This window comes from Bombus vosnesenskii, unplaced genomic scaffold (assembly GCF_011952255.1).
Source record: "Bombus vosnesenskii isolate JDL3184/JDL3185 unplaced genomic scaffold, Bvos_JDL3184-5_v1.1 scf7180000016263, whole genome shotgun sequence".
NCBI classification, from domain to species: Eukaryota; Metazoa; Arthropoda; class Insecta; order Hymenoptera; family Apidae; genus Bombus; species Bombus vosnesenskii.
Genome location: NW_022884332.1, coordinates 2,171,057 through 2,183,740, shown reverse-complemented (window position 1 = coordinate 2,183,740; position 12,684 = coordinate 2,171,057). Strand labels below are relative to the sequence as shown.

The 12,684-nt window shown below is 35.3% G+C and overlaps 1 protein-coding gene across 1 annotated transcript in view; it reads left to right on the top strand.

Moving 5' to 3' along the window:
* LOC117242036 (titin) overlaps nt 1–12,684 on the top strand; it is a 130,552-nt gene that overhangs the window by 115,715 nt on the left and 2,153 nt on the right. Inside the window, 21 exon segments of the mRNA XM_033508366.1 lie at nt 23–175; nt 482–845; nt 1,400–1,715; nt 2,161–2,449; nt 2,958–3,026; nt 3,135–3,267; nt 3,664–4,100; nt 4,525–4,794; nt 5,821–6,199; nt 6,411–6,565; nt 6,722–7,012; nt 7,131–7,272; nt 7,518–7,787; nt 8,098–8,543; nt 8,915–9,214; nt 9,588–9,742; nt 9,828–9,978; nt 10,363–10,440; nt 10,511–10,615; nt 11,604–11,801; nt 11,893–12,198. Of these exon segments, the coding sequence (XP_033364257.1) occupies nt 23–175; nt 482–845; nt 1,400–1,715; nt 2,161–2,449; nt 2,958–3,026; nt 3,135–3,267; nt 3,664–4,100; nt 4,525–4,794; nt 5,821–6,199; nt 6,411–6,565; nt 6,722–7,012; nt 7,131–7,272; nt 7,518–7,787; nt 8,098–8,543; nt 8,915–9,214; nt 9,588–9,742; nt 9,828–9,978; nt 10,363–10,440; nt 10,511–10,615; nt 11,604–11,801; nt 11,893–12,198 (5,007 nt within the window).

Here is a 12,684-nt window from a genome sequence, read left to right as displayed (position 1 = left end):
ATTTTTACGTTTCCTTTTTTAGACCATTCGAATCAAGACTGGTGGTTCGTGAAGAAACACCTGACGGAAGAAAAGGGCTGGGTTCCAGCGCAATATCTTCTCAACGAAGTGCACTATACTCTGTATTTGCAGCGCAAATTGCACGAGAAAATCGATAAATTACCAGTATTTGAAAGTAAGTTTATTCACACTTTACTAACTCACTAAAAACGGTAAAAATTTATCTTGATGAAAATTATTTCTCAATAATATTAAGTAATTATGAACATTCTCATTTTCTCACACACTTGATTAAATTACAAATTACCTAATTTTACTTTACGATCTCTGTAATTATTTCTTACGTTTTCACAAATTAACAAAAATTTGATTAACGCATTAATTTGCATTTTAAACAAAAGAAAAGTTACGTTATCGTAAAAAGTATTAGCAGAAAATTCGCGTCACAAATATAATGCAAATTATTAATTAATAATCACAGAACCAGCGCCAGGGGAGAAGACATCAGCACCGAGGTTCATCGAAAAATTGCAGCCAATTCACACACCAGATGGTTACACGATCCAATTCGAATGTCAAGTGGAGGGTCTACCAAGGCCTCAGATAACTTGGTTCCGACAGACAGCCATCATCAAGCCATCACCTGACTTCCAAATGTACTACGACGACGATAATGTAGCAACTTTGATCATCAGGGAAGTGTTCCCCGAAGATGCTGGCACCTTCACCTGTGTCGCCAAGAACGCCGCTGGTTTCGCTTCCAGTACCACAGAATTAATTGTGGAAGCGCCTCTTTCTGATCATGGATCGGATCTTACTGGTCCATCCAGAAAGAGCCTCTCAAGGTACGCTTTTTCCCACTGGATTTTCCATATCTCTTTTTAGATATAGATTGGAAAATATTATTAATAATATCGCAAAACATTAAAATATTAATTTCTTCATTCGAGGATATCTTTGATTATTTACTATTTCTATTATTTCAATATTATTAATATTTTCTCGAATTTTTACACAAATATAATATGCTATTTGTTGGATTAAGTATGTTTCCTTATTCTTAAAATTAGTGATAATAATAATTGAAAAATACGTAAATATTTTTTCTACGCCTATTGCAATTCTAATTAAATAATTATAATTAAAATATTAGGTTGTCCGAAAAGTGTCTTTCTCTTACAGACACGTCTTTTACAACGATGCATCTTTATACAAACGTGAAACCTAATCTGTCGAACGTTGTGATCTTTATTTTGATAGAACGAAATGGATCATACGTAATTCGATAAAATAATATAAAACGGAAAATCTTGTGCATCCATTGTTTCCTTATAAAACGAAAGAAACTTTTCGGACGACCTAATATGTGTTCTATATAATTGCAAATAAATGTCTGCAGAGAATCATCTCTCGCCGACATCTTGGAGGGAATACCACCAACGTTCTCAAGGAAACCAAAGGCGAAATACGTCAACGAAGGTGATGATGTGATTTTGGAATGTCGACTGGTGGCAGTACCTGAACCAGAAATAACCTGGTACTACAAGGATACGCAGATTACAACCAAAGAGAACATTATGGTTGCTACCGAGAGCGACATGCACATGTACTGCAGCGTAATTAAAATCACTAAAGTACAAAAGAAACAGGAAGGAAAGTACACTATCGTTGCTAGAAACAGGGAAGGTGAAGCTACTATAGAAATTCCTATGAAGGTTTGTATATAATAATAATAGTACTTCAATCGTGATTATTATTACTATTTGATAATTGCAATTCACTAGTTCTAGAGTATATTATTATTTCTAATTCGATAATATCATACAATTAATTCGAAATTGCTACGTAATTCCATTAATTTGTTAGGCAATTTCTTCTTCCATAATTTAATATTCGAATTGAAGAATTTTTGATAGAATATCGAATAGATGAAAATACAAATTTTAATCTTCAATAAAATAAATACTGCACAGATCGAATGCTTCTCTACTTTGCTAATTCGCAAGTTTCGTTCTACTTAAATGTAGATGTTACTTTAAAAAATGTACACGAAAAGAATATTAAATTATAAATTAAATTTAAATTAAATTAAAAAGTCGTTCCATTTGAATATGGTATACAGAGATATTGCTTCTCAAAAATTTCAATCTAATCGCACAGGTGAAGACTGGCAAACACGAGCCGCCAGAGATTCTAGAACCATTGCAATCGTACGTGATACGGGAAGGTGAAACCGTGGTATTATCGACACAAATCGTCGGAAACCCAGCTCCTAAAGTAACTTGGTACAAGAACGGTAAACCACTGAAAGGCTTGACTCCGAAACAAGATGGCCACGTGAATACGCTCACGCTGATTCAACCTCAAGTATCTGACACAGGGGAATATTCTGTGGTAGCTACCAACGATCTTGGCACAGCCGAAACGAAAGCTACGTTAACAGTTGAAAGTAAGAATATCGGAACTCGTAGTCATACTTTGCGCAGAATATTAGCTTCTTGCGATGAAAGCTTCTTGTTCATAATTATTCATTCGTAATTATTTGAATGGCATCAAAGGCTGATGAACCGTTTCAATCGAAGACACCAACGACTTCTAATCAAGCCGATTTCTATCGGGTTGGCAACTAAGTGATTGCGGATTTTGTCATTACCACCTAACGGCAAAATCCGCAATCACTTAGTTGCCAATAATAATAATACAGAATCGAAATAGCGTTCGTTGTTTCAATGAAGAATTCAATGAAGACTTTAATTAATTTTTACAATAGAAACAAAGTAAAATGCAAAATGTGTATCGTTCGAATAATCATGCGACAACGTATCAGGAAATTGATTCGATACGTGTCGTAATGAGACAAATTTTTCTAACAATGCTCATTAAATTTAGATTAAATAATATCGCATTACGCTTGTACATATTAATGCTGCAACATGCTTCGCTACATCATTTTTCAGTAAACTTGAAGCCTTCCCTGACCATTAGCTTCCAGCAACAAACATACGAACAGCACAGTGTATCGAAGGGTAGGATATGCTTCTGCTTGCGTTAATTTGTTGTGTATTTGCAATAATCTAATGACGAAATTGTCTAAGTAATAGCGAAAAATGATATTTATCTGTGTACTCTTGTAGAAATACCTAGTGGAGCTCCGGAACCGCCACTCTTCACGGAACGGTTCCAAGAACTCACCGTTCCGCAGAAAGGTACCTTCAAGTTGGTGGCGAAGGTTACTGGAAACCCTGTACCAGAAGTCACGTGGTTAAGGTATCATTAGCTACTTTATTGTTTCCAAGTTTGCGTTATTTGCTATTTGTGAAATATCAAGATTTTTATTTTTTGCTTTTTTTTTAATTCAAACCTCAACACATATCGTTGTACTTGCAATACCTGAGTAGTGAAAGAACGATGAATTTATTGAATTTCCTCGGCTTGTATTCTGTTTCACTTCTAAAATATTTTATTGCCGTTAAATGATCAAAATAACCAATTTATTATTTCTCGTGGTAATTTTATGGACAACGGTGCACTGTTAGGGATTTGAATAATTTCCGATAAAGCAGTCATTTTCACTGTTCCATTTTAATTTCTTTCGAACACGTATTATATATTTTAGTCGTCGGTATAAATCAAAGCACGTTTCAATAACTTACTTTTCGATAGAAACAACAAACCCTTGGAGAAATCACCGAACATCACAGAAACCTACGACGGCGAGAACATCGTACTAGAGATCAGAAACGCGGATTCAGAGGTAGACGCAGGCGATTACAAGTGTGTGGCGAGCAATCCAGTTGGAAAAGCGTCTCACGGTGCCAGAGTGACGGTAGACGTGGAAAAAGTAACATTCACCAAGACTCTGGAGAAGGAAGTCGTCATCGACGAGTACAAGACCTTGGAACTCACCTGTGAAACATCGCACACCGTGTCTACGAAATGGTGGCACAACGACCAGGAGATCAGTGGAATGGATCATCGCGAGATCATTCACGAAGGACGAGTGCACAAGCTGGTGATCAAGAAAACGAATCCTACGGACGAAGGAACTTACAAGTGCACCGTGAAGAATCAATCGACGTCGAGCAAAGTTACGGTAAAAGGTAAGAATCGCTGTAAATAATATATAAATAACAATAAGAATCTCTACGTCACTGTAAATTAAACATTTGAATCTACAACCATTGAATGCAATTATTAGGATTAGGTTTACAGCGATTATCAGACCGCGAATAGATATTTATGGAAATTCACATTTTTATGGACGCGATTAAAAAAGTAGTCTCCAGGTAGAGTTTTTTTTATTTATTAAATGTTATAACGAATATCTTATATACTTTTGCACATTATGTGTAGTCTGTGCATTTTTTGCATCTTTAAATTTTCCACAAACGCATAATTACATAGATGGTAAAAAAAAATGTATAAATCCGTGACGATTATTAAAGGAAAATATTACGATCGATTTTACAGCTTTTCGTTGAAGAAAAAATATGACGCGTAGGTAATTGAAATTTAATGTTACAGCCACGAAACCGGAATTCGTGAAGAAGTTACAAGACTGCGAAGTAAAGGAGCGTGACGTTGCCATTTTGGAGGTTGAAGTTACATCAGCGACAGCGGACGTTAAATGGTTCAAGGATGGCGAGCCTCTGGGACCAAGTAAAGAGAAATTGGAATTTGTTAAAGAAGGTACCGTTAGGAAATTGTTCATTAGAAGCACATCCGTCCATGACGAAGGAGAATACACGTGCAGCCTTATCGATCAGAAATGTTCAGCGGAAGTCACCGTCATTGGTAAATATTATTAATTTATTGTACTGAATATATTGAAACATCTGTTTAAATGTATCTATCATAAAATTCGTGAAACCTAACCAACTATCACTTGGATAATTTATAATTTGTTATTTACCTAGTTTAGATATATCTACATAAATGGTACTTGGTACAATAGCTACAAAATATATTGGCACTCCAATGTGTTCATTAGAGCATTTGTATGCTAGTTAATTTGGCCCAAGTATATTAAATTTCATATCATTTAGTAGCACTTTCGTACGAGTATAAAAATTTGATACTATTGGGTTGGCAACTAAGTGAATGCGGATTTTGTCATTAGGTGGTATTGACAAAATCCGCACTCACTTAGTTGCCAACCCAATATAAAAATGAAACATACAATAAGAATCTGATCAGAAAACATTTCATTACAAAGTAAAGGTGTGAACCAATACTTTTTGTAGTCACTGTATATCTAATTATTATACCTAAGATACCTCTATATATATTATTTCATTTTTATCATAAATATATTCTTTTTATTATATATACAGGCTGATTGGTAACTGGTGGTACAAAAAAGAAGTCGAAAATATAGAATAAAAATTTTTTTTTTAATTTTTCCATCGAGACAACGATCTACAGTGAGATCCATTATAGCGAAACGTGATAAAGTGCACGCGTACCGAGCGAAAATTCAAAGTCGATTTTCTCGAAAACAAAGCCTCAAACGAAAAATTTTTATTCTATATTTTTGACTTCTTTTTTCGCGTAGAATCACTCCCTTTCCGTTTGTACCTCCAGTTACCAACTACCTTATATATATTTGTCAAAATCCAAGGTCTTATACAACAACAACAATTTATAATTGTCGTTTCACTCTATGAAATAGATGCAATCTGATACAAAAAGTCCAACATCTAAAGATTAGAACTGCACTTAGAAAATTTACAAATAACAACTACTATTTCACGAGTATTAAATTAAAGTTTACAGTATGACAATGTACTATTTACCATCTTTTCTTACAAATTATCGTAGAACTACCACCGGAAATTATTACGAAGATGCAAGATGTGACAATAGCAAGAGGCGAGAGGGCAACGTTCGAGATAGAATTAACAAAAGGAGATGCGTTGGTTCGATGGTTCAAAGATGGACAAGAGTTACAATTTTCGGAACACGTCCGATTGTCGATCGATGGCAAGAGACAGAAGCTGAAGATCTACGATACGGAACCGGAGGACGCAGGCGTTTATTCCTGCGAAGTCGGTGAACAAAAATCAACAGCCAAGTTGACCGTAGAGGAACCTGGCGTGGAATTCGTCACTAAATTACCGGATGTCACCCTTGTACCATTGAACGCCGATGCCGTTTTCGTTATTGAAATATCACGCGACGTTCCAGTCACGTGGATGAGGTAAGATAAAATATTAATATAATACATGTAAATAAATAAATAATTATTTAGATAATGTGTATAAATATAATGTTACGTCTTTTATATAACGAAAAGCAAATTTGTGTATTACATTTTAAAATAGATAATTATTTCGAATATCGATATATACAAATGACTATAATTATATCGAATTAAGAGAAAAATAAAACTTGACGTAATGACATTATAGGAAAACGGAAGTTCTTAAGGAATCGTCCAAGTACACCATTATAGATGAGGGAACCGTGAAGAAACTGATCGTGAAAAAATGTACCGCTAAAGATATCGCGGAATACACAGCTGCGGTAACGAACGTGAAAACATCATCGAAATTAAGAGTCGAAGGTAATGTTCAGATTAAATATCTGCCAAACGAAATTAAAGAAATGTCTGTATTTAAACGTTTTAAAAAATTTGAGAAATTTATTCAACGACAAAATTTATCGCTATTAACGATCGATAATGTTTAACTGATATTATCGTTCGTTTAAATTTTCACAGTTATGGAAACGGCGCCAAAGATTAGTCCGGATACACCAAAGAAGTACAAAGTAAGGAAAGGCGAAGACGTGGAAGTAGTCGTGAAATTCAGCGCAACACCAAAACCAAACGACGAATGGACAGTGAACGGCAACGTGGTTACAAAATCGAAACGAGTCGTGCCATCAATCGGTGAAGAATCCGCGGTATTAACAATCAGGAAGATCCAAGAAGAAGATGTTGGTGATTATACTTTGAAACTGGTGAACAACGTCGGAGAGGCTACCATCGAGATCAACGTCGTTATCGTCCGTAAGTATTTTTAACAATTTCAAGATAATTTTTAGAATATTTCATCTTCTTTGTTTTTTCATTGTACGATACATTTTTATTGAGAAATTTTGTTCTTACGTTATCTGTGTATTTACAGAGGTACCAAGTGCACCTGGAGCACCAGAACCATTGGAAGTAACTGAGGATAGTGTTACGCTTCACTGGAAGAAACCAGATTCAGATGGAAACTCGCCCATCGTTGAGTACATTCTAGAGTATCAAGAAAAGACTGAAGCTACGTGAGTATATTTTATTAAACGGGAAAAGGCTTGAATAAAATATTCGAATAGAACAATGTAGGAATGACTTCCGAGTAGAATATTTGAATAAAAAGAGTTAGAATTGATTTGCGAAAAAAATATTCAAGTATACAAAAATATTTAATTAAGAGCAATACGATGAAGCTATAGTAAATCTTGATTGATGTTTTTCAGTGGAATAATAGATATGAGTTATGAAATATATTTATCTTTTTAATTTAAAGGTGGAACAAGATTACAGAGACTATAACAGAAACAACACATACGGTAACGAAATTAACCACGAACAAGGAGTACACCTTCCGAGTAACAGCTGCAAACGAGGCTGGACCAGGTGAAACATCACCAACTTCTCCGTACATAAAGATAACAAAACCATCGGCTGCAGAACCACCAGTTCTTCTAGAACCTCTGAAGAGTGTCATCGTTGGCCTTGGAGAAACAGTCACCCTATCTTGCGTCATTGGAGGAACACCGACGCCTCAGATTACTTGGTACGAATTTTCATTATCGAATCGTGTAAATTTCATGAAACTTTATCAGAGATATTTTTCTACTCTTCTCTTCTTAATTTAAATTAACCAAAGTACAAATTTTTCCATCGAATTTTCATCTTCTTGTAAATCTCTTTCGATTTGAGCTATTTGAACCGGAAACTTGTCTATCGAATTTTCAGTATAGTTTTTATTGCATTTAAATCAACTTACAAGATGGTCTTGTCAAAAAAGATTGTAGTGTACTAAAATATCAAAAATTATATCAACAATAGTAGGAAATAATTTTAACCGATTCATCTGCTTTCAGGTTGAGAAATGACGAAATTTTCGAAGACAGTAACATCACGTACGAAAATCGCGTGGCAAAGTACACGATCGAGAAGACAACGGAAACATCGTCGGCGACCTTCACAGTGAAAGCAAAGAACGAAAGAGGAACAGCAGAAACCACGTGCGAACTGAAAGTGCAAGAGCCGCCTAAGATCACGTACAACGAGAGTTTGGCAAGTCAGAAACTTCCGGTGAACAGCCAATGGAAGATCGATATTCGGGCGAGCGGCTTCCCGAAACCAGAAATTACATGGTCGAAGAACAACAAGAAGATAGTGGATAAACGTGTATCCATTCAGACAGAAGAAAAGACCTCTACTATCTCCATCTCTTCGCTCGTTAGAGAAGACACAGCTACCTATACAGCAAAGGCAGCGAATCAAGCTGGCAGCTCTTCGGTTGACTTACATCTTAGAGTCATAGGTATTGTTATTATTATTCACGAATTATAACAATATCTTCAAGGGAAGAAATATAACAATTAAGTCGCAGATACTTATGCAAATTTATACTTGTATAGAGAGAACTGAAGAAATAGAATTTAAACAGAAATTCGTTCCACTTGCTAAATATTATAACGGCTGTTCTACCTTAGATATTTCATATATTTCTACAGATTACGCGCATTTTGTGCATTTTTGTACTTTTGAATCTTCTATAAATGCGTAAAAACCTGCGATCTAACAACGATCTTCTCCTTTCTAAGTTAATTCTCAAACATTTATCATTTTCTCTTACCAACCATTTACAGTATTATTTTCTAAATTAATCATAAACCGTTTATAATGTCTTAGATAAACCAAGCAGGCCTCAAGGACCAGTGAACTTCAAGGAAATCAGACAAGATCGCGTCACCATCGAATGGCGACCACCAGAAGACGATGGTGGAATCGAACTGGAAAAATACACGATCGAGAAATGCGAACCGGGCAAAGCTTGGGTGAAGATGGTCGATATCGACAAAGAAGTGGAGAGCTTCTGTGTGCATAAACTGCAACAGAATGCGGAATACAAGTTCAGAATCATCGCCAGGAACGCTGTCGGAGCGTCAGAACCATTGGAATCGGAAACGGTCAAAATGAGAACTTCCTTTGGTAGGTTGAACGTTTATATTTTCTACGTGAGTTTTGCTTTACCTTTAGTTTACATTTCTTCGTCTTTTCTTCTTGTCTTTTTATATCGTTACCAGCCGTTTCACATTTTCTTACGAATGATGAATCGATTAAACAATAAACGTACGTTTGCTTCTGGGAAAAATTGCAATTGAAATTTTAGTGTATCGCGCCTCCTCTACAAGAATGTCAGAAGATATACGTTTCTGTTAATAATAATTTTCAAGGACTGGATTTTCTCAAAGTCTAGAAAACATTCGATCGAATATTGCATTTGTAAGAACAGAAACCGCGCGTAAGATTTTTGGTCGTGTCTGAGCTTTGTGAAATTACCATAATTAACGTATCTTCGCAGAGCCACCTGGACCACCAAGAGGACCGTTAGAAGTATCAGGAATGACGAAGACATCCTTCACGATAAAATGGCAGCCTCCAGAGAACGACGGTGGAACACCGATAACCGAATATATCGTTGAAATGAAAGAAGAATCGAAGAAATCTTGGCAGAAGGTGATAGAAGAATTCTCTTTGGGAGAATATTTTGACGAAAATTCAAAGTGCATCTTGTTGATTACACTGAAAATATTGTTTACAGATCGGCAGCACAAAGCACGAAACGACGCAGTTGAACGTATCGGATCTGAAGACAGATGTACCGTACAACTTCAGGATAACAGCGAAGAACAGTGTTGGCACTGGTCCTCCATACGTAGCCGAAGAACCAATTTCAGCAGGCAGACGAATCAGTAAGCAAATCGATCGATCCTTATTGAAAATTACAATATTAATTTCTTAAATCGCTATAAGCTATTGTACAAAAATAATTTAAAGAGATTTCAATCTTGCAATTAAAGTTTCAAATGTTAAAAATGTAGAAAATAATAACAGCATTTCTACGAGACTTTTAGATGGCAATTAGCAACTAAATTGATCGATTTTGATGGAAATTTAATTAAGCGTGTAAGTGTACGTAACGAAAATAGCTTAAACAATATTAATTCTACAATCGAAGTTTTAGACGCTTTGAAGCAAAAACACGATAGCACGTAGATAAAAAATTATCATTCTAACGCTTCTGAATCATTTGCATTGTAACTTTCCGCTTATTTAACGCTTCCGCTATCGCTTAGAAATAACAAAGCTCACCGAAAACACCATGTACGCTCTGCTTGGCATATTCCCGTCAACGAAGGTAGTCATGAGTAAAAGTAAGTTTCATTATCTTCATAGTTTGTACTTTGCATTTTGTTACTGATCGACGTTCAATGTTATTTGTAGCACCTCCATCGAGTCCACAACACGTACAAGTGACGAATGTAACCAGTAAGAGCGTCACACTTAGTTGGTCTCCGCCAGCCAGCAATGGAGGATCAGAGCTCACGGGTAATTTTTAATCAAATATAGTATAATAGTATAATATAATATCTGGACATAGTAAGTTATATAAATATTATACACTGTAGATTCAGATCTTCAGAATCGTATGGAAAGTATACGCTGTAGTTGAACAGATCGCTTACTTACAAATAATTTCTTACGAGAAATACAACGTTCTAAACGATTAGAAAATCATTTTCCACGTCGCTTTGATTGTTACATCAACCCTCGTGTCTGCACATTTTTCTCTTAAAATTTAAAATCCATCATTACCGAATATAAGATAATAGTGTAATATTTTTTTTGTTTTTTTATTTATTTATTTGAATTTTACAATTTGTCCAGTAGGACATTTGGTAAAATATTATAGCTTAGTGGTATAATAATATAACATGTGGATGGCTACCCCCAGTGAGATACCATCTTTAATAATGTAATATAATATCTGGACATAGTAAATTATATAAATATTGTAGACTATAGATACAGATCTTCAGAATCGTATGGAGAGTATATGCTGTAGTTGAACAGCTCGCTTACTTACAAATAATTTCTTACGAGAAATACGACGTTCTAAACGATTAGAAAATCATTTTCCACGTCGCTTTGATCGTTACGTCAACCCTCGTGTCTACACATTTTTCTCTTAAAATTTAAAATCGATATTTACCGTATTATCATATACGTATACATACGTAGTACGTCACAGTATGAACCTATGAAACTACGAAACCCTTGTAAATAAACTTTCTTGCCTTTGTTTACCTTTACGGTATATCGATAGCCATTTCGTTAAAATAGAACTGAAGAAAATGTCTGTATAAGTTTTGTGTTAAAATAGGATAAGATGAATCCGAGTAGGGATCGCTTGATTATTTATGTGAAACCATAACATTCGATATAATATATAAACGTAAAATAAATAATATCGAAACGATGCATTAAAGGGACTATAGAAAAATAATCTTGCGTTTCCGCATTCTATCCCAAATAGGATACATCATCGAGAAGAGGCCATTGATTGGTAAAGGAGCAAGATGGACGAAGGTTGTCACCCTGGACGCTACGACGCTTCAACATTGCATAGAAAATTTGAAAGAGAGCGAATTTATCTTCAGGATCTTCGCAGAGAACAACATGGGACTCAGTTTACCTACAAACTCAGAACCAGTTACCCTAATGACTCATGCCAGTAAGTATTCTTCTTTTATAAATATGTATACATCTAGTCATCGTGTGCGAATTTTCATTGAAATTGTAATTTATTGCTCGCGATTTCACAGACGTGCCATCACCACCAACAGCGCCATTGGAAATCAGGCAGATCGCAGCGAACACGGTCGTAATTTCATGGGGCAGACCGGAATCCGATGGTGGAGCACCATTGGAAGGTTACAAAATTGCTATCAGGGACGCGAAGAAGACAATGTGGATGGAAGTAGGCAAAGTGAACGCTGAAACACAGAAATTGAATATCAGGGATTTACAGGAGAACCATATGTACCTGATCAGGATCTTTGCCAGGAACGAAGTCGGTCACAGCGATCCTTTGGAGTCTGATGAACCAGTCAAGATCATACCAGCTTCCGGTACGTCGTTTTTAATTTACCATTTTAGATGCTTTGTTAAAGGAACATTCGAAAACATTGAAAAATCTTGGAGAAAAGATTTTGGAAACTTTTTGGTAATTCTCGAGAGAACGCTTATATAGAAACTTTCAGAAATTTGAAATAAGATATTCGTAATCTGTTCAAAGTACCATCTACCTCGACAAAGAAACAAATGTAATCTTTTAAAAATCTTAGATTTAAAATCTTGAAAATTTGAATAGCGATATTTGCGACCTCTTGAATATTCTACAAAGGACATTTGGCATTTAGAATATTTTAAACATTGTAAATAACACGTATATTTGAAACACTTAGAAATGCAAAAGCGAAATTTAATATTTGTAAATCATATTCTCTCTAAACCTCCGCGATGCTGAAATATTTGATTCTATAATTTCGCACTGTGTATTTTAGATTCAGATTTCGAAATCTCCTGTTGTTATTTCTGTATCTAGAGATCGAAAT